Source organism: Nymphaea colorata, chromosome 13 (genome assembly GCF_008831285.2).
Source record: "Nymphaea colorata isolate Beijing-Zhang1983 chromosome 13, ASM883128v2, whole genome shotgun sequence".
NCBI lineage: Eukaryota > Viridiplantae > Streptophyta > Magnoliopsida > Nymphaeales > Nymphaeaceae > Nymphaea > Nymphaea colorata.
Window position 1 is genome coordinate 5,427,879 of NC_045150.1, and position 26,384 is coordinate 5,454,262.

The 26,384-nt window shown below is 39.4% G+C and overlaps 2 protein-coding genes across 2 annotated transcripts; both read left to right on the forward strand.

The window, feature by feature from the left end:
- Nucleotides 1–274: 274 nt before the first annotated feature.
- Nucleotides 275–1,308, forward strand: LOC116267176 (uncharacterized). The gene has a single exon (XM_031648779.2). It carries the CDS (start codon nucleotides 357–359, stop codon nucleotides 999–1,001), a length of 645 nt encoding a protein of 214 aa, XP_031504639.1. The 5' UTR covers nucleotides 275–356; the 3' UTR covers nucleotides 1,002–1,308.
- Nucleotides 1,309–5,105: 3,797 nt separating this feature from the next.
- LOC116266632 (pentatricopeptide repeat-containing protein At5g04810, chloroplastic) lies at nucleotides 5,106–26,384 on the forward strand. Its single transcript, XM_031647932.2, has 10 exons — nucleotides 5,106–6,237; nucleotides 6,807–6,934; nucleotides 7,832–7,972; nucleotides 9,280–9,366; nucleotides 10,851–11,004; nucleotides 13,309–13,368; nucleotides 15,643–16,071; nucleotides 16,214–16,509; nucleotides 18,469–18,598; nucleotides 25,707–26,384. The coding sequence occupies exons 1-10, from the start codon at nucleotides 5,356–5,358 to the stop codon at nucleotides 26,244–26,246; spliced, it is 2,847 nt and encodes a 948-aa protein (XP_031503792.1). The 5' UTR covers nucleotides 5,106–5,355; the 3' UTR covers nucleotides 26,247–26,384.

The following is a 26,384-nucleotide window of genomic DNA, read 5'->3' on the forward strand; positions in this document are numbered from 1 at the left end:
CTGCAAACATATTTTCTATATGCTTGAAGCTCTGTTTATGGGCCATAACTTATAAGGTTCTTTGTGTTAAGTGCCTAACAATAGACTTGTATATATATATATACAAATTGTCAATTTTGTAAGCCATGAACGCCGGAGTGGACAAATGCAAACGTTCAAAATCTAGGCCTGTTTCTTAAAATGCTCCTTTTCCGGGGTCCTCCTTGTAATTGTCATTAAACGGAAAACTGCAGCAAAATGAATGAGAATAACACTCACGCCTGCTCTCTTTTCAGAAAACAGGTACTCGCGGAGAACGGAGCTCCTCTGTCCTCAAAACAGAGCATCGCTCTCTCTTTCTCTCCATAGAGATCATCATGATCGGGTACATCGAAGACGTGGAGAACGAGTGCTACTTCACGCAGAGGAGGGATCATCCTCCTCCTCCTCCTCCTCCCCACCTCCCCGATACGGCGGCGCCGTCGCCCAAGGAGTCTGCTCAGCAGTCGCTCAGTGCCATCATCCAGCTGCATTTCGAAAAGACCCTCGAGAAGAAGTACGCCGTGGACCTCCAAAAGAAGCAACTGTGGCGTTTGTTCCTCCTCTTCTTCATCTTCCTCGCCCTCTTCCTCTCCGGCCTCTCTCAGTCCTCCCGCCTCCGCTGCCGCCACTTCTGGGCGCCCATCGGCCTCCTCTCCCTCGCCCACCTCGTCTTCTACGTCTCCGTCGCCCAAACCCTCCGCTGCATCAACGGGTTCAAGTACCAGAGGAGATGCCACAAGCTCACCCTCGGCGTCGCCACCGAGAAACTCCGGAGGCTGCAGAGGGTCGCCGGCCGCGGCGCTGGTGAAGATGTCCGGTTGGATGAGGAGGATGAGGAGGAGATGGCGGCCGTCCGGTACCAGGAGCCGCCGGAGAGCTACATGGCTAAGTTCAAGAGAAACTGGGCCCTCTACTTTAGCCTGTTGGTCTTCACCTACTGCTTCATGGTCTCTGCCACGGTCAGCATCCTCTGCTTCTAGTTTCCACCAACACACGCCCAGAGTCCGACGATTTCTCCCTTTCTCTCTCTACATCCAGTCGGCCCTCGCTCTGCACAGGGAGCTGAGACGCTTTCCTAGGTATTCCGATGTACCACCATTAGTAACTTGCCTGCCGAAGTTCTGTTTTCCGGCTTCTCCCCTTTTGTCTACTGAATGTATTTTATTATTGATCTCTGTCCGTCTCTCCGATAGATGGGGATGTTGGTTTCTGCTTTTCTGGGGCTCTGAACTTTTTCATAGCACGTAAATCGGCCTATTGCTTGGTGGCGTCGTTTTCATTGGTTGACATGTTGAGGACGTTTGTAAGACTTGTGAAATCCATCCCTGATCTCCTGCTACAACTCTAGTACTTCAGAGGCGTTCCTGGCTGTAACGAAGCTTCCAATCTGGCAATCTTTCATGGCTGTATCGAAGCTTCTGAACGAGCAAGCTTCATACATTAGTGTTAAGGTGCCGCTTTTCATGCTAAAGATCTATTCGCTGAAGTTCAATTCAATCTGAGCTTTACTTTTTTGGTATGATAAAGTGGGTGTTATACTAGTTGACACATGTTGGATCTATAAAGACACCAATGCCGCAATCCTTAGGAGCAGGTGTAGAAGGAACTTCAGTTCTCGATCGAATCACCTGCTCACCCAGATCTAATAGACGTAAGTTGAGGATCATAAGTGTTCACAGTTAGTACTCATGTGCGATACAGTGACATCTACATGAGCCCTACAAGGGCGACCTCACGTATTGGAAGTTCGAAGGAGAAAGAATGGGATTGGAATAGATTCATCTTATACACGGACCCTTTCCCTTTCTCCATGTTCTCTTCTACTTAAATACGCAATGGATTTCTCATTGGGGGTCTCAAATCTGTGTTAGCTTATGAAAATCTTGGATTTATGGTCCCACAGGTTTATGGTTGTAAAATATGTTGTAGCCTCGGATTTAATATCTAAAGCTATCAAACATCGCATTGGGTTGGTAAGAAGCGATACAACTTTTCAATGAATATATGGAAAGGAAGATCCACCATTGGCGGATGTTGAATCTCTCATCCCCTTTTCTGTTGTTTAGGTTGGTAAACATGCAATACAACTTCTCAATAAATATGGAATGGAAGATCTACGACTGGTGGATGTTGAATCTCTCATCCCCATTTCTCTTGTTCTTCTTTCAGGGTTTTTTTTTTTTTTTAATAATTTTTAATCGTAGGCACACTCATAGGCACACTCAAATATAAAATATAAACTTTAACATGTCAACATGCACGTGATAGAGCAAGAGTTGATCATATCTGACACCGTTCAAGGTTTATGTTTTTAAAGCAAAATTGCCAACCGAAAACATGTGAAAACCCCATATAAGGTAATAATAATTTAATTGGCTTTCATGTAGTAAGGAGACTAGGTCGAACAAAGGGAATGAAATCATGACAAATAAATATAATCACCTTATTGCCTTTAATCATACAAATGATGCATTTGCAGGCAATTCGCTAAGGCCATGTTTGTTTGTTATAGATCATTGAGGATATCAGATCCATGGATTTAATGTAGGACCCCTTAATCTGACCTTAAATCCTTGGTTTTAAAGAAGTAGTGTGGATCCGAGATCCACCCAATTGCTTTTGTCTGAAATCTACTATTTGTTTAAATAGTGGATCTTAAAAACCATTGGTTTGAATTCCTCTAGGAAAAAAAAAGGAATCGTAAGAGTAATTGCAAAGAATAAACGTTTCTCAATCTAAAGAAATGTAGACAATGAACTCTATTGGATCGATTCCTTTTCCTCAAGCATGAGAGAACTTCCATAGATAAAGCCAAAGAATTAGCAAAACAATGAGCAAAGCCGAGGTACAAAACAGCAACAATAACCAATATCATTGAGTGATGATTACCACCAACTACCTAATACATGGCAAGCTTCAACCAAAATCTAAAGAAAAAAACATCAACTCCTAAAAAACCTAATCCATCCCTAAGCTGTTGACAACAAAACTAATTACATCTTTGTTAGCCAACAATACTGTGAGGACAAAAGAAAAAATCATAAACCTTGTCATAGGATGATAACCCACCTGATTGCAGAATAAGTTGTGCTAGAAATGATAGAAACATCTACTTTCATCTAATGTAAACATTAAACCAAGAAGGAAAAAACTTTATGCGATCAATAAAGAAAACCTAAATCTAGCAACTTTGGAGAATAACAATGAACATAAGAACAAAATAGAAAACCTATAAACTAAACAAAAATTAACAAGTAACAACCAAGAATGCAAGTTTTTTGTTAGCAACAATAATGGAAGAAATTGACAGAGAGAAGATGTAGCAATAGTGAAATCATCAGCATCCAACTGGTTTTTTGGCCACAAATTTTGCACAAAACACTGTAGTTGACCTTGGAAACAATTCGTAGTGGATACTTATATATATAAGGATAAATATTTAAGATTCACATTTATAAATAAAGAACTTTCCAAACACTGGTGTGGGCAACTGCCCACACCAGTCATAATGTGGCTACGCCACTGGACACAATTGAGCACCTAGAACCAACAAATGCATAAGAAAAAACCAGAATAGAAGAAGACAAATGCCCAGTGATGTCTTTTTATTCCCATTAGGAATTGGAAGCTTTCAACATCTTCACACCTAGGCATGCATTCTGCAAAATTTTCCTTGAAGTCATTTTTTTTATTCAATATATTACCCATGTTTTTTGCTGTATTTTAAAAAATATACTATAAATTAACAAAGTAAATGATGCGCATCTAGCCAAATATGAGAGACTGATATTGCTATTGTATTATCACCATATGTAAGTAAGTACAACTTTAAGATGGATCCCACTTGTGGCCTCTATGGCGACTCTAAACAACAACCCAAAGGTTTCTATAGTCTAGTCATATAAAAATATGCCATAAAAAGCTAACTTTGTAAGTGATGGTTCACACATATACATTGTTCAAATGGCCACTAATGAGTATTAACCTTAAATTATGTTGAGAATCAATAATATAATTGATGAATTCATAATTCATTTTTAACCTTAAGTCTGCCCAAAATATACTTGGTGGCATATCCATTCCTGTCCAATTTCATTAGACCATAGAAACTAGTGCCTTTACTTGACTTCTTTTGCAAGTATCTTCCAAGGTGTATATTTATTCATTTTCATGGTATTTCTCTTTTTCTCTCAAATGTTTTTATAATTCATGAGTGTAAATGCTACATTATTGTAACCAACATCTACTTCACAAAGTAATTTTATATTTTCCAAGAAACACCAAGACTACCAGCTAGTTCACCCATTCTAAAATGCAAAGGTGTCACTTTATAATGTAACCTCAACATATGGGACAAGTGAGAAGGTGGCAAAATATGATTATGATCACTAACAAATATACACACAGTATTATATATATATATATATATATATATATATATAATATTATTGAGAAGTCTTATTATGACCATTTTCACTAAGCAATTGCATCATGTATTAAATCAATTCCTTTTTAAAATTCCACTTGAATTCTTCTAATTTCTTCTTATAACAAACAAATGACCTTCTCATAATGAGGATCCCAAATGAACTTTCTTACCTTAGAGCACAACACTTTTAAAATGTATGCACATCATCCTCGTTATCAAATTACAATCCTGTTGTCGGAATAGTACAATTAATGCCAGTACTTGTATCATTCTAACAACTTGCAATGGTATGTTCATCATGTTCATCTCTCTCATTGCTTACAGAAACAATACTTCCAAATGGGATGTTTATGAATATATGAGATCACAATGATCACAAAATTTTCATATGAAATAATCTTTTCAGTTGCATCATTCATGCATCTGTTCTCTTCATTACATTCATTTTCTAGTGACAGAGAAATTTGATTTTCTTTTTTTTTCAAACTCTATCATCTTTCAGAACACACCTTTTGTTTTATCCGAGGCCAACAAAATTTATGCAATTCACGATGGGGATCGACGGTTAGGCAACTATTGTTACAGCGGAAGGAAGCCATGTAAACTTGTAATTCAAACTTTAGTAAGACAAAATAATGTAGGGGCGTTGAGGTTGGAGAGCAAGCAGGTGCAATGGAGATAAATGAGGAGAGATTTTATGGGCCCTACAGTCATCCTTGTAAACTGTTCTCCCGGACGCAGGTGTGGTGCACAAGACTCGGTATCTGCACATCCGGCCGGCTGTTTGCTTCATGGTAGACGTCCGTGAGGATAGAATGCTGCGGTGATGGGAGGGTGGTCATCGGATACCGGCAGCAGCAGCAGCATCGGCGGCGGTTAGGTGGCACGAGAAGGACGTGGGGGCGATGGACGCCTCCTGCCTTTGTTTCTCACTCCCCCACAACCCTGCTCGCCTCGCCGGCAAGCGCGCCAGGTCTCGCCGTTATCCTCTCAAGCTCTCACTCCATCTGCAGCGCCCTTCTTCCTCCTCCTCCTCTTCTCCATCTTCTTGTCACGAACTCAACGACCCATCTCCCTCTCTAGGCCGCGTCCGGCGTCCGGGGAACCCCAACCTCGGGCCTTCCGCCGACAAGAAACTCGAAAGAGCCGAGTCGGAATCGTTGAAAAACTCTAACCCGCTTCGCAGTTTCTCCGGTTCGTCGAAGATTTCGGGGAAGTTGTGGCTCTCCAGCAAGCTTTTGCCGCCTCAGGACGACGAGACCCCTACGGAGCTGACTGATGAACCGAGCGAGAGAGTGGAAAAGGAAGTTCAGGAGGAGACACGAAGTGAGGTGCCCCCGGATCCGGTGTACAGGGAGGAAGGGAAGATTTTCGTGGGGAATTTGCCCCTCTGGGTTAAGAAAAAGGAGGTGGCCGAGTTTTTTCGGCAGTTCGGGCCCCTGAAGAACGTGGTTCTGATTAAGGGCCATGATGATCCAGAGAGAAACATGGGCTACTGTTTTGTGATTTATGGAGGTCCTACAGCCGCGAATTCTGCGATGAAGGCCGTGGAATTCGATGGCGTCGAGTTTCATGGAAAAATCCTCACTGTGAAGTTGGACGATGGGAGGAGGTTGAAGGCAAGATCAGCGGAGAGATCAAAATGGTTGGAGGGCTCGGACTCAAAGGATTATCGATCGAAATGGCATGAAGAGAGGCACAATTCTTGCAAGGAATTCCGTCGGGTCCTTGACACAGAGCCAGAGAATTGGCAGAGCGTTGTTTCGGCCTTCCAAAAGATTAAGAAGGTACCCACGCAATAAATTGCACCATTGTGTTGTTTTCGGGTTCTAGTTAAAGAAATAAATTTCCAGTCGCAAAGAATAAGGCATGCGGCACTAACGCAAACAATACTAGAGATAAATGAGGGCAACTAAAAGTGTGCAACTTATATGATATGCCTGCCTTTGTGCACTAATTCAGAACACAATCTCTGTGGATGGGTAAAAATAAAATATGCTTCACTCTGTAGATGTGGATTTATGTTAGACCCTAAAACGACAATTCCGTTAAGGGCTATTGGTTATTAAATATGACACCAGATTGCTAATCTTACTTGAAAGGCATGATTCTTTAGTACATGTTCGGTTGACTGTACCAAGTTCTTTTACTATGTGCTTGAGCGGGCGTGTATACGCTTGAGGAAAGGTGTGGCATTCTTTCGTGCCTCTCCCTCCCTCCCTCCCGCTCTCTCCTGAACATTTTTCTGTAATTTTGTTAGCTTGCCATTGGCGACCTGTGGATGCATTTAGCTCCAGCTTATGTGAAAGAGTACATTGCAACTCACTGGCTTGGTTGAAATGTTAATCCTTTTCAGCCTTCAAGAAGGGAGTTTGGATTGATGGTTAATTATTATGCTAGACGAGGTGACAAGCATCACGCTCGTGCCACCTTTGAGACCATGAGGGCAAGGGGAATAGAACCAAATTCATATGTTTATACCAAGTGAGTGTGGTTCCTTTCCTTTCCTAATTCTCTTTTCTCCTTATTGTTGGTATGGTTGTATGGTTCTTTATTTAAAGCATATTAAAGTGTACAAATCTTTAGATTCAAACAAGAGGATAGAAAGTTTGGTGGTAGATAAACATGAATAGACAATCTAACTTTGTTTGTTGAACATTACACAGCAGTAACAGCGGTAGCAAGAGATGCATATGTATCATGTTCTACTGTTTTCATGGTCACTTACAATATACCTAGCTATTTGAGAATGATCAAGTGCGTTCTTATAAATGTATCGTTTCAAGATTTTGATTGCATGATCACTTTATTAGCTTTTATTAGCCCAACTTTCTGCATTTTATGCCTTCGTAAGAATGCGGTCATTCAATGTATTGTATGCTTGAGTGGGCCCTGGTATATAATTGAAGTTCTTCATCCTCTAGAAATAGTTCCTTTTTCTTGTGAGAGATTTTGCTCGTGGAGTACTAGGAGAAGATCTGATGTGCAGTTTATTACTCTCGTTTTGTCCTTTATTTTCTTATTTTAAGATAATGTTTTCTGTTCCATTAAAGTATATAGGCTATTTTGTCTTAGTCACCAATTTTCATTTGCACCAAATGTTTCCAGACTTTGTGTGATATTTAAGCATAATATTCCAGGCCCTTCATTGTCTTCTACGAGAATCTGTTACCTTCTGGTTGAAGCTTTGTCGTCATCCTAATTGACAGTGATTAGGATTTGCAAATTATGCCTATCCTATTAAAAAAGTCCATATTTATGTATGACAGGTAACTTTTCAAAAAGTGAAAGCAATTTGTTTGTATCTAAATGTTCTGGTCGTATTATAGCTCATGCTATGTGGCTTATTGCATCCTCTCAGTTTAAGATTGTTTCATGCAGCCTTGTTCACGCTTATGCAGTTGCCCGAGACATGCAGGGAGCTGTAGCCTGTGTGCAGGAAATGAAGGCTGAGGACATTGAAATGACTTTAGTGACATACAGTATCCTTATTGCTGGCTTTGCCAACATTGGTGATGCAAAGTAAATACATTCATACATTTGTTTGTATCTTTTTTCATGTGCTATTTTTGTTATCAATTGATGCAGAAATTTTCAACATCTGACATGCATTCCCTCAGATGCATCATTGGGCCCTATTGCTTCTTCTGCTGTACTACTGTTGGTTCTCTAGAGAACTGCATTGTGCTTCAGAACTTTCAATTTTAAATTCTTTAGCCTGTATGTTGTGTCTCTGTATATTCAACTACATTAGTATGATGAGAACATGGTTCCCTGTTGCCCATGAATTCATAAGGAGCTTCTGGCTCCATTGCTGGTATGTTACCATAGTTAGTGTCTCTTTTGGCTTTGAGGGCTTCCTGGGGAATTATCTGTTCTTTCAGTGAGGCTTTTCCTGAGTCTGAGAAAGCTTTTTGGCAATCATATGATTTCAACCTCCTGTATACATTGTGAATTCCTCCCATCTTGCATGTACATATAGCATGTGCTGACTTTTGTTATGTGCCTGTGTGCTTGTTTATGCTAGATTTAGTGGCTGATGAGTGCATCACGTGTTTCCCTCCTACTTGATTTGTAAACTTCATGGCAGTTCCTTACATTTTCACCACTGTAATTAATTAATTCTACACAAAATAAGATCCATTTTGATAGTCTCCCTAGTTGTAGCTGTCAACTAGTCCATGGCCTCATGGTAGAGCCCTGGACCATGGATTATTCGACCGACTAGGTCAACTACTCAGTTCTAGTGGGTGAATGATTAGCAAGTTTTATGTCACCCCAAATTTGGGTAGTTTTTTTCCCCTTTTATAAAGAAGATAAATTTCATTTTCTAGGAGATTTTGTGTATATGTGTGTGTATTTAAAGTGTGTGTTTTGTATTTCTTATTGTTTCATTATTTGACCAACTTGGACGACTAGTCCAGATTATTCCTTTTTACCTTCTTGTGTCAAAGTCCTGTTGACGACTTGGAATGAGATAATTGTACTTTAGGTTCACCGTATAGGAATGGTTATTGCTTTTTCTTTTGATTCTGGGAGGAGTTTGAGTGGTTTTCGAGTTATGCCTTTATCCTAATGCTTGATTTTCCATTGGAATCTGAAAGAAAGAAAGATTGCTTGGCCTCTTTTTTATCCATTCATTACTATTTTTTTTTTCATATTTAAGCATTACTAGTAAAACCTTATTGCATTTGTGCATGTATTTGTAGCTAGAACAAAGATTACGCCATCTTGAACTTTTTAATCATATGAAGCTGTACACAATTGTGACATATTTTCCATACTCTCCAAGATATTCAACCATATAATCTTTTTTATTGCTTTGGAAGAGCTGCAGAGTATTGGTTTAAGGAGGCAAAAAAGACGCATTCATCCTTGAATGCAGTTGTCTACAGTAACATCATTTATGCTCATTGGTAAATTTTCATACAGAATCTTTTAGTACATCTTCTTGAAGTGATTGTGTGATATTGAAGTGCTTCTACCATGTTTCTACACCTTTTGGTTCCTTTAGTAGTATACATCTTTCCTTGGATATTCATGGTGAATAAAGGGTCACTAAGTTACATGTGACATATCAAATCTTTCAGCATGTCGATAGCATACTTGGTTGGGGTAACTTATGCTCTCTTTTGCCCACAGGCTTTATCCTGGGAATGTCTAATTTTCCTATATCCTTCATTTTGAATATTTCATGGAGTATTTTATTTATCTCATGAATTAGTAGTTCAGAATTCTCAGTAATGACAATAATATTCACATCTAGGAAAAATTATTGTGAAGCGTTTGTGACATTTATGCAAGAAAAACGAGTAATCTATAGAACTACTTTTTCCTTTACAACAATGTTGTAAAATTCTTTTTTGTAACTTGTAATTGGTTGGTTGCAAAGTAATGTGCATAAAATAACGTAATGTACAAAGCATAAATGCGTAAGACAGAACAGGAACAAAGAAGGTGTGGTCGTATCCCCAACAGAAATATATATTGGGTTTATTGAAAGAGACATATATGTTAGGTGCTAAACATGCCAACATTCCTATGGATCCAAAGATGCACTTCTGGTGGACAGCAACATGAGCCAGTGGATATCTATAGTGCATGTAGCCTTAAAAGACCAAGTTGCCGATGTTTTACTAAACCAATTCCAAGTTCTATATTGGTGAAGTGTTGTAACAAGCTGAGCATGATAGGTATCTGTACTTCAGCTCAGGAGAAGAGCTAAGAACTTTTTGTAGCAGGGGCCGAAATATAGTTTCAAAATTTTAACAGGGGCCAAAATAGAATTTTTCAAAATTTTTACATACGATAAAATAAAATTTTTGAATTTTACATATAAATTTTTGAATTTTTTAAAATCTGAGAGGGGGGAGGGAAGGCCCCTTCCAGCCCCCTCGGCCTCTGCCTCTGCTCCAGCTTGAGAGAGAGAGAGAGAGAGAGAGAGAGAGAGAGAAATAATGATGTGAAGGGGTCTTACGGAATATTAGGAAAGTCGTGGGGTGTTCTTAATTATTTTTACTTCTTTTAGTGGAGTTGGGCAACTGTAATTTGTTTTTACCATCCCTAGTCACTATTTAGTTGTGAATCTTGTGATTAGGGCTTCTAATGAATGAATTCTCTCTCTCTCTCCTTCAATTCTGGCGTAACATATATATATTAAACTTGGTCACAGGTTTGTTTGCTTTAGATTTTAGAATGGAATTGAGCTGTTTGCAGATTTTTTTTTTGTTTGGTCTGAATCACCTGAATAATTATATTGTCTTTTAGCTTGCAATTTTCAAATGCTTGGTGAACTATTCAATCAGAAGTTAATTGCACAAAATTGTGGATTTGGTTTTTGACAGTCATATCAAACTAGTGGTAAAAATTTCATTTTTAACATTTCATACCTTCCATGCAGCCAAGTTGGAAATTTAACTCGTGCCGAGGAGCTGGTCACAGGTATGGAAGGAGAAGGAATTGATGCTCCCATTGACTTGTATCACACGATGATGGATGGTTACACTAATGTACGCCAAGAAGAGAAATGCTTGATTGTCTTTCAAAGGCTCAAGGTTAGTAACTAGTTCATATGCAGTTATCAGTAGTTGCTGTTCTTGGGAATGTATATTTTGGTTGCACATGGTTAGAACAGGTATAACAATTAAATTGGTGCCATAGACATTTTTTTCATTCAGAAAATTATATTTAATAATATATAGTCATGCTGTTTCTAGGATCCAAGATGGACTAAGTGAAAAAAAAAAATCATTTCCAACTTGCAATGTTGTTAGTGAAAGACTTCTGCCCACAAACCAATGAGAATATTACCATCAAGCATCATGCTTAATGCACTGTCAGTAAAAGGATCATTTTTTTTCAACATTCTTATTTTGTTGAGGTCTATATGTGCAATGCATTTTATGATCCACTAATTTGGAGAAAATCATTATAATCTTTTGAAGAGTACTCATAACACTGAAATATAGATTATTAGATAGAAAAATAGTTTTAACGGACATGAAAATTATGAAATAAGTTAAAACCTCATATTCATGCTTTGTAAACAATGCATGCAGCAACATATTGTCGACTCCCAATATGAAACATATAAGAGCAAGGCCTGAAACATTAGAGCATCTAATTTCAAAAGGTCTTAACTCCTAAAGCAATCAACAAGTTTAGAGACAAGAACAAGGTTCTTAATATTGCAAGTATGATTGAAATTTAAGTCACACCCCTTGCATTAGATCCGTGACTCTTCTATGCCTCTTGTTTTTCCTTTTTTCCAATAGTCATATGCTGAAAATGTTGTGGGGCTGATGCTCTTCTCAAATCCAGCATTTGTTCCATGACTCCATTCATCTATTAGGATAAGTAGAGGGTTCCAACTAAGAGAGGAATGTAGGCTTTCTAATGAGTCTAGTGGAAGCAACACATTTATCATTCTTTACCTCTTATGAAATAAATTCTAGTGGGGCTAGAATTGCTGCATCTAGATGTTTAGAAAAATTTTGTTTTGTTAAAAGAAGTAGCAATGTGATCTTTTCAAGTCAGAAATGAATTCATTGAGCTTCTCTGGCACAAATCAGCTCAAAAAATTTGAAAAACCCAATTGAAAGAAAGGAAGAGTCCATGACTGAAGATCTGAAACTAGAAAAATGAAACGCAAGTTGTGGGGCAAAAGCCACAACGAGTACTCATCAGACAACCACAATATCAATGACAGACGGCACAATGGAGACCGCAGTTTTAACCACTCTGAGAGAATCTACTTTTTCTTTTTTGGGTAGTTCTCAGCACAGCCCAGTAATCAGACTGAAGATCACACAGTCTGATTTAGGGCAGAAAATAGGGCTGATTAGATTGGAAAAAAAGCTGAAAAACCATAAAGAACCCTAATGTGGATGATCAATCTTAAAATAGCATGCAGATTGATCTGTTGCTTAAAAGAGCTGTTTCTACTGAGAAGTAGGAAACACTAATTATGATGGAGTCTGTGTCTGAGGAGAAACAAAAGAAGGATGAATTAAGAATCAGAGTAAAACCCAAGGTAACTGAAGGTAAAACAGGAATAGGGACAAAAGTGTAGATAACTGAATGACCAAAGGATAAGTGGGACGGAGGTTTTAAAAACCAACTTAAGAGTTTTTCTATGAGAAAGAGGAATTAGGGTTTGATTGATGTGTGATGAACTATAAAGGAATAAGGAAAATATAAATGGGAAGATAGTGGAATTATGCTAGAGATTTTCAAGAAAAAAAAAAGGATTTAATTTGGTATCAAGAAGAAGAAGGAAAACTTCAAGGAGGAGGAGGGAAGAAAGACCTAGGAAGGGGGTTTCTTACTCACTTGAGTAAGAAGAAGAAGGAGATGTCTTTAGACATATCTTTCCAAAGCAATCACAAACTTTTGCTCTAACCTGCCTCTGAGATCTTGTTAGGTTTCTGTAGTGAAGCACCAAACTATTCACAGCAAGAAGATTGAGGGGAAGAATGGGCACACAGTGGTCACATTTCCCAATGTGGAATGTGAGCTAAATTTTTTCATGTACTAATGCTGCAATACAAGAAAAGAACAGTAATTGTCAACCGTGTAAAAAATAATGCACAAATATCACATGAACACAAAAGCGCATTATGAGTATGCACATATAAATCATATGGAGTTGGGTCTGGACAGGATCCATGACTAAATCCAACACATCTCAAGGCTTTTGTCGTTAGATGCTGCCAAAGTGGCTTTAATTTTTAGGGAAAATTGGTATTTTCTTTTATGTGTGCTTTTTGGTTGTACTTGTTTAGACCAAATGTCGAAACCGTAGGTGTATATTGGTACCATCACATGTGTTCACTTATTACATTTAATTGGTAATGCAGGAATCAGGGTTTTCTCCTTCAGTAATCAGCTATGGTTGTCTGATTAACCTTTACATAAAGGTGATGCCATTGTTGGTAGATGATGTAGATTTTGCAGCATATACTATATGAGCCAATTAAGCATGTTACTGCTGGACTAACATGACATCAAGAGATTGCAGTACTCACCTTGCAAATCACTGGCAGTTTTTTTCTTGACACGTATAACCTTCTGTAATTTTTACTACTGGTGGCATGGTTCGTAGTGTACTTGGAAGTTGGAACTGTTGATTGTCAATAAGTAAAGTGCATCTTGAGAAGAATGATTTTTTATTATTTTTTTCTAAATTCTCCTAAACGTGTCTATATTTGTCCTTCTTGCTTGACCTGGCTATCTCAATGCAGCCTGCCCTGTCTGTTCTGTATTTGTCGGTAGATCTGGATATCAAAGCTTTGTGCTCTCTCTTTTTTGCTCTCTGATTATCAGTTGGTGCATGGGTTGCATTCCCATCTTGCTAAAGGCTCACTAACCTAGGACTGCTTCATGGCTCACCTATGCCCTAAAGGTTTTTCTGGTCACTTAAGGCTAGTTCCTAGGTGACTGACCTGCCATACAAAAATGACTAGGATAATCTGGGCAGGCAACAGCCTTGTTTTCTTTGTTTTTCTCAGCAATCTAGATCTTTCTTTCTCCTTCTTCCGATTTTTCTTCTTTTTCTACTGTTTGAAACAAATTCATTTTTCCTTGTTGTACTTTCTACAAATTTTATTTTCCTTATTTGTTTTATGTTGCATGTGTTTTGACATTAGAAGTGTGTGTGTATGTATGTATATATATTATTATTTTTAGCTTAATTTTGAAATTGTATATATATATATATATATATATATATATATACGCACTGCTGTACCCCTCTACATTTCAAATTTGCTGTGTACGAATCCATACCGTCTTACTCACATGCACACTGTACCCACACTATGTGACAAGTTAAAATTGTAATAGAAAATAGTTTGATGACAAACGGCATTGACATAGAAACTCTGATTATGTTGAAGAATTATTGTGCCTCTTTTTTGGTTAGCCTAGTACTTTTAGGTTCTAGTTAAGGCTTTTATGTTTTAGAAATTAAGTAAGAGGTTCAGCAGTTTGATGTTTAGGAAATTAGAAAATTTTCCATGTTCTACGTTAGAGCCCAAGAGAAAAAGAGACAAGGAAGAGGAAGAGAGAAAGGAGAATCGAGAGAAAAGAGAGCGAGAGAGAGAGAGAGAGAGAGAGAGAGAGAGAGAGAGAGAGAGAGAGAGAGAGAGAGAGAGAACGACCCATTATTCCATGTTAACCTTAATTTCAACATAAAAAAAATTAGCTAGTAAATTTGATAGAAGTCCACCTTATTAAATGAAAGATAAAAAGAAACTAACCTTTTACCAAGCTGGAGCTAGTCCAGTGCTAAGTCACATGCGTGCGCCAAATATGGTAGTGCACCCGCGTCTACTCGGGTGCGGCCCGACACAGCACCCAACTCGGTCAAACCAAATCGGGTGCTGCTGACCGCACCAATTCTTCTTTTTTCTTGTTTTTTTTTTCATTTTTTTCCTTTTTGTATCTTCCCTTCTTTTTTTTTCCCTCTTTTCTCTCTCCTCCCTGTTTTATTTAATAAAACTTTGAATTTTGTATGCCATTAAGGCAACCTTGATAAAAAAGAAGTTTTAAAATATAGACAAATGAAATTACTTATATAACAGATCACATATATATGTACACAAACACACACACACACACACACACACACACACACACACACACATATATATATGCTCTCGTCGCACCAACACCCAATTTTTTTGAACTTGCTGCATCCCGCTCCGGCACCAGCACCAGCACCCCGCACTCATGTGACATAGGTCCAATGGCTAGCTCGTGGGCTCTCTCCCTTTATAAACTGCCTTCTTCTGTCCTTTGTATGCTATGTATTACAATCCCCTTGAGTATGGTAACATTTCATGTGCCTTAGTGTACATTTGCTCTTTTGAGATTTCGTTGGATCCTTTATATGCCCTTATATGCTTAGAACTACATTTGTGACTTTTGTCAAGTCTCATGTGAGATGATTTTTTGAAGATTGGATGATATTCACAGTAAGGACCTTTGCAGAAGAAAAGGTTGGACTTGAGAGGAGTACCTTGCTTTTTTCTATGAAAAAAAAAAACTATGTTCAATTCTAGGATCAAACAAAGATTCCGTAGCTTGTGTTAAAATGTAGGTTCACTATTTTTTTAAAATTACTTATAAACTGAAGTTTTCTGCTTCTCATGTATGTTCCTATGATACTGACATAGTATGCTGTTATTCAGATGGGGAAGATCAACAAGGCTCTGGAAGTAAGCAAAACCATGGAAGCTGCAGGCATAAAACATAACAGTAAAACATATTCAATGTTGATTAGTGGCTTTGTGCAGCTTAATGACTGTGCAAATGCCTTTGCTATTTTTGAGGACATGATAAAGGATGGTTTGAAGCCTGATGCTGTCCTTTACAATATCATAATTAATGCGTTTTGTAAGATGGGTAACATGGACCGTGCTTTATGTATTGTTGATAAAATGAGTAAAGAGAGGCACAGACCTTCATCTCGGACATTCACACCTATAGTACATGGTTTTGCAAAGGTTGGAGACATGACAAGGGCTCTGGAAGTTGTTGATATGATGAGACGAGCAGGTTGTATTCCTACAGTGGAAACTTTCAATGTCCTAATTCTTGGCCTTGTTCAAAGTAAACAGGTACCATGATAAAGTAATGTCTGATGATTCCTAGTATAAATGAGTAAAATTTAGATCCACCAACTTTTTTATAATATCATTTAGCTGGCAGAATTATTTCATCTGCTACTCTTTTTTTTTTTTTTTTTTTTAATTTATGCAGATGGAGAAGACAGTTGACATCATTAATGAGATGTCTATGGCTAGCATAGCCCCAAATGAACGCACTTATACCACTATAATGCAAGGCTATGCTTCATTTGGTGAAACGGCAAAGGCATTTGAGTATTTTACCAAAATAAAACATGAAGGTCTAAAGCTTGATGTGTTCTCCTATGAAGCGCTACTTAAGGCATGCTGCAAGTCTGGCCGTATGCAGAGTGCTCTGGCTGTCACAAAAGAAATGACTGCACAAAAGATTCCTCGAAATACATTTATTTACAACATTCTAATTGATGGGTAAGTGTTTCATTCTAAATGAGTTTTCGTTTCAGTTCCGTGTACTGATTAAATTCATCCTTTCTTTTTTACGATCAAACAATGTGCCTTTCTTTCTGTTGGTTTACTGTTTACTGTCTGAGTCGGTATTTGCTTGTGTGAAATTCTTCCTGGTTTTTTCTCCAAACTTTCATGGTAAAAGAGTGTGCTTTGCAGAAGAAAACTCTGTGAGGTACTTTTCTTTGCAAGCTTCCAGTTATTAACTAACGCCAGTTTCCTTTGATTGTCACACAAAAATCTGACCTTTCTGTGAAGGTAAGACACTGAGAGGAGTGGATCAGTTTTTCCCTCAGTATAACAACACAGTTTATTTTTCAGCTCTCAGGTTTTAATCTTTTAGTGCTTCGAGGTTTGATGTTTACCATCATATAAATTCCTGAGATACTGTGGATTGCATGTGTAAAGTAGCTCTCAGATTAACAAAATCCATCAAGGACTTGATAGACCACTTTCAAAGAGCTTGAGCAACTCACAAGTGCATCCGTTTTTCAGAAATATAAAGGTTTCTTCTGTTCATCTTCTTGTGTTTCTTCAATGTTGATCCGTTTTACATCTCTTAGAATGTGCTAGCAAATGTTTTTACAGCTCATATACGTTGAACACAATAACTTCCTTCAACCTCAATTTTCAAATCTATTCTTCTTAGTGTATGCTTGTTGAAATACATTCAAATTCCTTTCATTGCTACATGCACTGCATGTCTAATTTGAGTATTTTATTTGCAAACAACTTTGAGGTCTGTGTAGTCATTTTCCAAATTTTTCTACCACATATCTGAACTCAAACGGAACGATATGACAAAAAACTAGAGATTAGCAAAATAATGGTATATGATTGAACGACTAAACAGTATGTTTAACTGCAAAATACCTAGACACGTTTTTTGTCCTATTCCGATGCCACATTTCTTTCCGTATGACCTTGGGCGTTATTATATGTTTCCAACATTTTGCATGTCGGAGTTGGAGACTAATGTATCAGTGCAGTCAAGGAATCCCTTATTTATTTTTTTGTCATTTTGAATATTGTTGAACATCTCATTGCAGGAATTAGATAATAAGCTGCTGCATGAAGGGTATGATGAATTTTCCCAGTACTCTACGCTTACACATTCTATTCTTTTCCTTGAGGTGCTTTCAATTGCTTCTTTTGCTTCCATGACTTCATAGAGGTAGCTGTAACAGGGCTATCCTTAGGTCGACCATTCTCAAAAGTCAAAACTGTACGAAAGAAATGTTGACTTTCAACAACTTCAGACATGCTTCCCAAGCTAGAAAGCCTATTGTTTCACAGCTTATTTCTCGTTCATTTTCCAGTCTTAAATCTTCTGAGATTTTTCGGATATTTTCCTAAGAAAAAACATATTTTTGAAAATTTCCAAGAAGAAAACTTGTGAAAAAATTACATAGAATGATATTGCTGGCCATGGTTAAAATAAGATGTATCTACGGTCTTCAACAACGAAGCCTGTCAGGTGGTTGTGACAATGACAAATCCAGTAAAAAGATCTTGTCTCCATCATGTTGAGACATACATTCAATTGAAAACAAAGTCTCGTCTTACTTTTTTTAACACATCTAGCGTTGGCATGTTGACATAGGTTAAGGCCTTTAGACACTAATTTGAAATAACCATCCTTTATAGAAAGAAATAGGGAACAAAGGCTAAAGGAAAGATAAATAAAATAACTAGAATAATTCTCTGTGCTGTGATAACTTGTGCCATTAAATGTATCAACAAGAATGATGAGTTAAATTGTTTACTGTGTTCCAAAATGCTTTGCTCTGCTGGAGGGGTTGTATGCTGCTTATTTTGATATATTCTCGAAGCTGCATTTTTAAAGAGAATTTTGGAAGAGTTAATGATGCATTATCTAGGCTTATCACTTGCTTATATCTAGTAGATGTTTTTGGCTTATAGATGGGCCCGTAGGGGTGATGTGTGGGAGGCTGCTGATTTAATGCAACAAATGAAACAAGATGGAGTTCTGCCTGATATTCATACTTATACATCATTCATTAATGCATGCAGCAAGTCTGGAGATATGCAGGTAATCATATTTGTAAGATGCATGTAAATTTTTAATTAGTTTCCTTCTCATGTTTTGAATTGTCTTTACAGTATAGCTTTACAGTTTATAAAGATCACAGAAATTAGGTTCTGATGCAGGTTTCTCGCAGCTGTGCATATGCAGCAATATAGTTACTGTTCTATTTGTGATTCATAAGATTATGCTACTTTCTTTAATTCAATTTACATATCCATGCCCATGTACATATTTTTTCCCAAAGCGACAGCCGACATTAGTTGTAATCTTGTTTCTGGTAACAGGACAATGTGCACCATCCAGTGCACAAGCAAAGCAAGAATAGGCCTTGGGGGCACTGGGTAAGGCTGAGCCGCAGCCGTGACTGTGGCCCGACACCTGATACCTGAGCCTGGGCTTGGCCTGGCCTGGCCATATTTTGATATAAAATAATATATAAATGTAATTAATCGTAATAATATATATATGTAATTATATATATATATATATAAATTAATAAAAATAACATTAAAAACAATGTATCGGGTCAAATTGAGTTGAGTCAGGCCAACTTGGGCCGGCCTGGTGCCTCGTTTTTGGGACCGACTAGGGCTGGGTATTGGGTACTCGACCCGATGCCCACCCTTAGTGCCGGGTACCAGCCATGGGCTTTTGGATTGCAGGTAATGCAATATGCAACTAACTGTTTTCACGGGTGTGGTGTCCTCATGTTAGAAACCCAAAAAGAGAAAAGAAAATATTAACCTACAAACTTCTGTTGCTCCCAAAAGTATGTTGCAGAAGGGAAAAAGAAAAAGCACTTTTATCCTGGTTGTTCTAGGTGCAATCCTTGTTTAAAGCAACAGCTGCTGTTAGTAATGCTGCTGCTTCTCTATCACGTCTTAGCCTCTTCGTGTAAGCATCGTCTTGTCTCTATGAAGCATTGGTGCTAATACTAGTATCTTGGCAACCTTCTTCTCTTTTATCAACTGTACTATCTCTATCTTGTGCCCATTGAGTTACAACATAGGAATGTGTAAAAAATAGAAGCAGCTGTTGCTGTTAGTATTATTGATGCTCCCATCTCTGTTCTATCTGTATCTGGTGCCCATTGAGTTAGAACATAGGAATAAGTAAAAAATGGAAGCAGCTGTTGCTGTTAGTGTTAGTGATGCTCCCACCTAGGAGCTGGATTGTTGGACTGTGGATCCTTGGTTCCAAGCTCACTAAGAGAGAGAAAGGTTATGCCAGTGTTATTTGTATTGTATGATAAAACGTATCATATTCCAATCTATGTGATACAGGCACGATACACAAGCATGTGAATGCTCATATCTACTATATCTTGCTGGAGAAACACGAACAAGAAGAGGAAAACACGAACAAGAAGAGGAAGAGAAACAACAATCACGATGTAACGTGGAAAACCCTCAACAAGAGGGAAAAAACCACGAATGAGGAGGAGCCGGTGCCCACTAGCCGCCAGACTCTCTCTCTCCTTAGTCTTTCATTCACACCTTAAGGATTAGGGTTACACGACTTAAATAATGCCCAACAAGGGCTACAAGCTGGATTGGATCCGGATCCGGACCCGGTCCCGAGACCCATCTAACATACTTCAACACTCCCCCTCAAGTTGGGCATACATATCAAACATGCCCAACTTGGATACATTTCTCTCAAATGAAGTTTAAGATAGAGCTTTCGTCAGAACATCAGCGGTTTGGTCTTCAGACTTCATGTAAGGAAGTACAAGTTCTTTAGCATCAATTCTCTCTCGAATGAAATGCCGGTCAATCTCAACATGCTTTGTTCTGTCATGAAGCACAGGGTTGTTGGCCAAGTTAATTGCAGACTTGTTATTGCAATACATCTTCATTGGTTCTTCAACCTTTATACCAATATCAGTCAACAATACTTTCAGCCACAAAAGCTCAGAAACTCCCATAGCAACAGCTCTTTATTCTGCTTCAGCACTGGAACGCGAACAAACATCTTGCCTTTTACTTCTCCACACTATGAGATTCCCTCCCAAATAAATACAATAATAGCCAGAGGTGGACCTCCTAGTGTCAATACAGCCTGTAACCTTCAATCCCAAGAGTGTCTTGCTTGACATATAAGAGACCTTTGCCAGGATTCCTCTTCAGGTAGCATAAGATCCTGTCAACAGCCTTCAAGTGGGCATCCGTGGGAGCATGCATGAACTGACTCATCACATTCACAGCAAAAGTAATATCAGGTCTAGTGAGAGTAAGATAAATTAACTTCCCTACAAGACATTGATATCTTCTTTTTGCCTCTTCACAGAGTGGCTCCTCGTCTCTAAGACTTAGCTTATGGCCAGCATCTAGAGGAGTAGAAGCTGGTCTACACCCTAGTTTCCCAGTCTCCTTTAATAAATCTAGAGTGTACTTCCGTTGATTTAGCACAAGGCTAGTCCCAGACCTAGCAATTTCTATGCCAAGGAAGTATTTCAACTTACCAAGGTGCTTAAGATCAAACTCAATCGCCAACAGTTTCTTTAACTTCATTATTTCATCTTCATCATCACCTGTGACAATCATATCATCAACATATACCAACAAAATAGTAATCTTGTGCTCATTTCTCTTCACAAAGAGTGTATGATCTCCATTCCCTTGATGGTATCCACATTGTCTCATGACAAGTCTGAGTCGTTCAAACCATGCTCGAGGAGATTGCTTGAGCCCATATAAAGCTTTCCTTAGCTTGCAGCATTTTCCAGGTTCCTCATATCCTGGAGGCATACACATATATACTTCCTCTTCAAGGTCTCCATTGAGAAATGCGTTCTTGACATCAAGTTGGTACATCTTCCACTCCTTCATCACAGCTAAAGAGATAATGACTCTGACAGTCTTCATCTTCGCAACAGGAGCAAAGGTCTCCAAATAATCAATCCCATATTTTTGACTAAACCCCTTGGCCACAAGACGAGCTTTGTATCTTTCAACACTCCCATCTGGTTTGTACTTGATGGTGTAGACCCACTTAGATCCAACCAAGTGAGCGGCCTCAGGAATCTTTACAACTTCCCATGTCATGTTTCTTCGCAAGGCTTCCATCTCTTCTTGCATTGCATAAGTCCACTTAGGATCACTCTGAGCCTCAGCAACATTCCTGGGAATCATAGTCAAAGAAAGAGAAGATACAAAGCATTTGTAGTCCTTGCTCAGTCTAGAATATGAAACAAAGTTACCAATAGGATGTTGAGTACATGACCTGACACCCTTTCGCAGGGCGATGGGAAGCTCTTCACTAGCAGCAACAGTCTGAATCTCTTCTTCAACAGGTTGCTTCTGCGCACGACTTGGGTCATCCAGGGAAGGACTAATTGGATTGGGAGTAGAATTCTCACCACCTGTCATCTTATCTGTACAAACTCTTCGCCTAGAGTAAACTTGCCCAAATAGACGATTGCACTTCTCTTCTGCCTTAGTGGAACACTCTCCATTTTTCTCCTGTTCATGCACCTCACTAGATGGACCATTTTTCTCCTGTTCATGCACCTCATTAGATGGACCAACGGAGTCACGCCTGTAGTCCAAAAAATCTGTAAACTGAATTTCCTGACTCAGAGAATACTCTTCCTATGACATAGAGTACTCCCCCTGAAGAGGATTCTCACCAAAATAGGACACATGTTCAAGGAAAGTGACATCTTTGGTAACATAGGCCCGACCAGTGGAAGGGTCTCGACACTTGTACCCTTTTTGAGTGAGAGAATACCCTAAAAAAATGCCCTTAATGGATCTTGGATCAAGCTTTTTAATGTGAGGACTATGATTGTGAATAAAGCAAACACAACCAAAAACTCTGAGTGGAAGAGAGAAATGTTCACGACAACCCGGTAACAGAGAGTGAGGCGTCTTCCCATTCAACACACGACTAGGCAACCGGTTTATAAGATACGCACTAGTCAGCACAGCATCCCCCCAATACTTTTTTGGAACATGACGTTGAAAAAGAAGAGCTCAAGTCATATTCAATAACTGACGATTTTTTCGATCAACAACTCCATTTTGAGGAGGGGTATAACTACAGGAAGTCTCATGAACAATTCCCCTTTTTTGAAAGAAGCTATCAACAGACTGGCACATATACTCTCGAGCATTGTCAGATCGAAATGTCTTAACAGATGCTCCATATTGAGTTTCCACATAAGCAATGAAAGTCTCTATGACAGTAGGAACTTCACTACGGTCTTTCAGCAAGTAGACAATAGTGTTACGAGAATAATCATCTATAAATGTGATAAAATATTGAAAACCATGACAAGAAGGAATCCCTGCAGGCCCCCACACATCGGAATGAATCATGGCAAATACCTCATTAGACCGATGGCTAGACAAAGAGTATGAAGCCCTAACATGTTTGGCCAGGTGACAGACATCACAAGACACCATAGTCATATCTAACCTGGAACATATATCAGGAAACAACTGTCTAAGAAGGCCAAAAGGCAAGTGTCCAAGGCGCTCATGCCAACGTAGAAGCAACTGAAGGGAGTCCTCTCTATTCTTCGTGGCTTGGCTGGCTGCCGTCATGAGAGCCTGAGCAGCACGCATAGGTAAACGATAGAGCCCGTCAGAAGCTAGACCAATCCCAATCCTCTTCCCTGTCACCAAGTCCTGCATAACACAGCGATCAGCGGAAAATATAAGTTTGCAATTTAACTCCTTCGTGATCTTGCTAACCGACAAGAGATTCAAGGGAATATGAGGAACATGTAGAGCATTGTGGACTAAGAACTTGTTCAAAAGTGGGAGACTCCCTTTTCCAGCCACAGAGATAGATGAACCATCGGCAAGGGAAACACGATCCTTTCTTGATGAAAGCTTATACCCATGAAAGACCTTAGGATCGCCGGTCATGTGGTGAGTAGCGCCACTGTCAATGATCCACTCCTCCATACGGCAATCCGCCATCACGTCTATAGATGAAGAAGCTACCATAATCACAGATAGTCCAACAGGAGGCACGAGCAGCGATACAACAAGAGAGACACCGGTGACAACGGAGAGCACCAACGGGCAGTAATATCCTTGGATAGAATCACAAGAACGAGAGAAAAATCAAGTTCTATCTAGAAAGGAACGATAAAGAGAGAGAGGTAATATCTTCACCAGATTCCCAATCAACCCCAAGAGTGAACGGAATGTCGATTGGGGGAAACGATCGTCGATGTCGCTCGACGGAAGCGGTTCCTTCTCTCTCTCGGGCTGCAATCTCCCACGGGTAGAGGTTGCGTCACACGTTCTCCTTGCTGGAATCAAGATTCAAGAGGCAAAACCCAGCAAGTATCAAGGTATAGAAGTGAATAGGAAATCAACTTCGAGATGAGGAAAGCCTTCACCCGTAAGACCAATTTAACCCCGGTCTTTTGCAAGGAAAGGGGGATGCGATCGCCGGCAGACGTTGAGGCAATCCTCAAGTTACGCCCCTCTCCTCCTTTACGTCCTCTACCAAGTCACGGACCAGCCACCTCTTCTTGCACGGTGGGCGCCAAAAAAACAAGAAGATGGAATCAAAGATCAACCAAGCAATATATTGCAGGTAAGAGGCGGATGCACTTCACCGGATTTGCAAAAGACCCCTAAGAAGTGACGTGAATAGGGGGAGGCAAGCCTAGGAAGCGCCTAAGCATGCATATCTTCCTTCTTCTCCGGGAAGCAAGACGACGGCGCAAAAAAGGCAGTGGCGCAAGGGACAACGGTGACGGCGATGGTCAACAACGCAAGAGCGACGGCGCAAGAGCGACGCCGCAAGAGTGGCTGCGATGGCGCAAAGGGTGACACCGGCGGTGGCGGCGGCGGCGGCAGCGGCGGCGGCGGCAGCGGCGGCGGCGGCAGCGGCGGCGGCGGTGGTGGCGGCAGTGGCAGCGGCAGCGGCGGCGGTGGCTGCTGCAGTGGTGGCGGTGGTAGCGGTGAGAGATATTAGGGTTGGAACTTCACAACCCCTAAAAATTTCCCAAACTCGTCGGCTCTGATACCATGTAGAAACACGAACAAGAAGAGGAAGAGAAACAACAATCACGATGTAACGTGGAAAACCCTCAACAAGAGGGAAAAAACCACAAATGAGGAGGAGCCGGTGCCCACTAGCCGCCAGACTCTCTCTCTCCTTAGTCTTTCATTCACACCTTAAGGATTAGGGTTACACGACTTAAATAATGCCCAACAAGGGCTACAAGCTGGATTGGATCCGGATCCGGACCCGGTCCCGAGACCCATCTAACATACTTCAACACTTGCGATACAGCCCTTTATCGTATGATACAGCTGATATGGACTGTGTCTTAGGATACGGCTCTGTTTTTTCAAAAGGGGGTATGATGCCCCCTTTTTGTTGAGATTTTTTTTTTTAAAGTTTCTGTCTCCTTTCATTTGCAACATTTCTAAGAATTGTGGCAATGTGAGTTTTCATCATTTTAAAAAGAAATTGCCAAGAAATCATTGTCTTAAGGGAGAAATCACCAGCTTGAAGGGATGAAGATGAAGATAATGATTCTTGTACTGATTGATAATAACCATGACGTTACTTAATTATAAACGTTTTTTCAATTCTCGTTTGACAGTAAACGACTATAGAGTATAGACTATACGTTTTGATGTGATGTAAAAATACTTTAAAGTTCAGGCTTTATTTTATTATGTCGTTACTTGTGAACAATGAATCATGAATGTTCATTATGTGTGCAAGGACTTTTTTTTTCATAGAACACATTTTTCTTGATTTTTCTGAAATTTTCTCTATTTTTCTTGATTTTTCTGTTTTTTTTTTGTGAATTAAAAATAAATTTATGATATGCTTAATATACTTTACAATACACGTATTGGTTGCCCCGGCTGATACGTGTTATGAACGCCTTTTACAACGTTGGGTTATGTTTGTAATTTGTGGATTTATTCTATCAAGTGATTACATTCTTTTTGAAGTTTCTTGCTAAGAATTTCATTAGTGTCGGGGAAGGCTATGGATGCAAATAGCGAACTTATGCTCTGCTGAATGATCACTTTATTTTCAAAACCTTTTTTAAAAGACATTTTTTCATGCCTGTTTCCTTGGAAGTGCATATTGTGACTTCATTTCGAATTTCGTTGTGTAGAGAGCTACAAAAATGTTGGAAGAAATGGAAGCTGCTGGGGTGAAGCCTAACGTCAAAACTTACACTACATTAATTCATGGCTGGGCGCGTGCTTTGCTTCCTGAGAAAGCATTGGAGTGCTTCCAGGAGATGAAGGATGCTGGACTAAAGCCAGACAAAGCCGTATATCACTGCCTTATGACATCATTACTGTCAAGGGCAGCTGTCAATGAGCACATATACTCAGGAACCCTAAGTATCTGCAACGAAATGATAAAGCTTGGCCTAACTGTAGATATGGGCACAGCAGTTCACTGGTCCAAGTGCCTACGAAGAGTAGAAAGGACAGGTGGTAAGCTTACAGAAGCTCTGCAGAGGACCTTCCCTTCTACATGGAGTTCTTATGGAACTCATGACAGAGTATCACATAATTTGGCTCAAGGCAGTGAGAAGGACGAGTTGAATGATATAGGCGATGAATATGATGATTGTTATGATACCGGTACTGATGATTCAGATAACGATGATTACAGACACTGGTTTGACTCAAATGAGACATGAAACTGTATAGATCTATCTTTTATAGCTTGTAAAAGTATCAATTTTGTCTATGCTGGATCACTGTAGAAAATGTGTCATATGTTAAATCATTGCACAGAAAACAAGTTCATTCATTTAAAGTAGACTTTATGATCACTA

Coding starts and splice junctions, on each gene's coding strand:
- LOC116267176 (XM_031648779.2), top strand. CDS start 357: ATGATCGGGTACATCGAAGACGTGGAGAACGAGTGCTACTTCACGCAG.
- LOC116266632 (XM_031647932.2), top strand. CDS start 5,356: ATGGACGCCTCCTGCCTTTGTTTCTCACTCCCCCACAACCCTGCTCGC. Junction 9,367..10,850: donor AACATCATTTATGCTCATTG/GTAAATTTTCAT, acceptor CCTTCCATGCAG/CCAAGTTGGAAATTTAACTC. Junction 18,599..25,706: donor GCAAGTCTGGAGATATGCAG/GTAATCATATTT, acceptor TTCGTTGTGTAG/AGAGCTACAAAAATGTTGGA.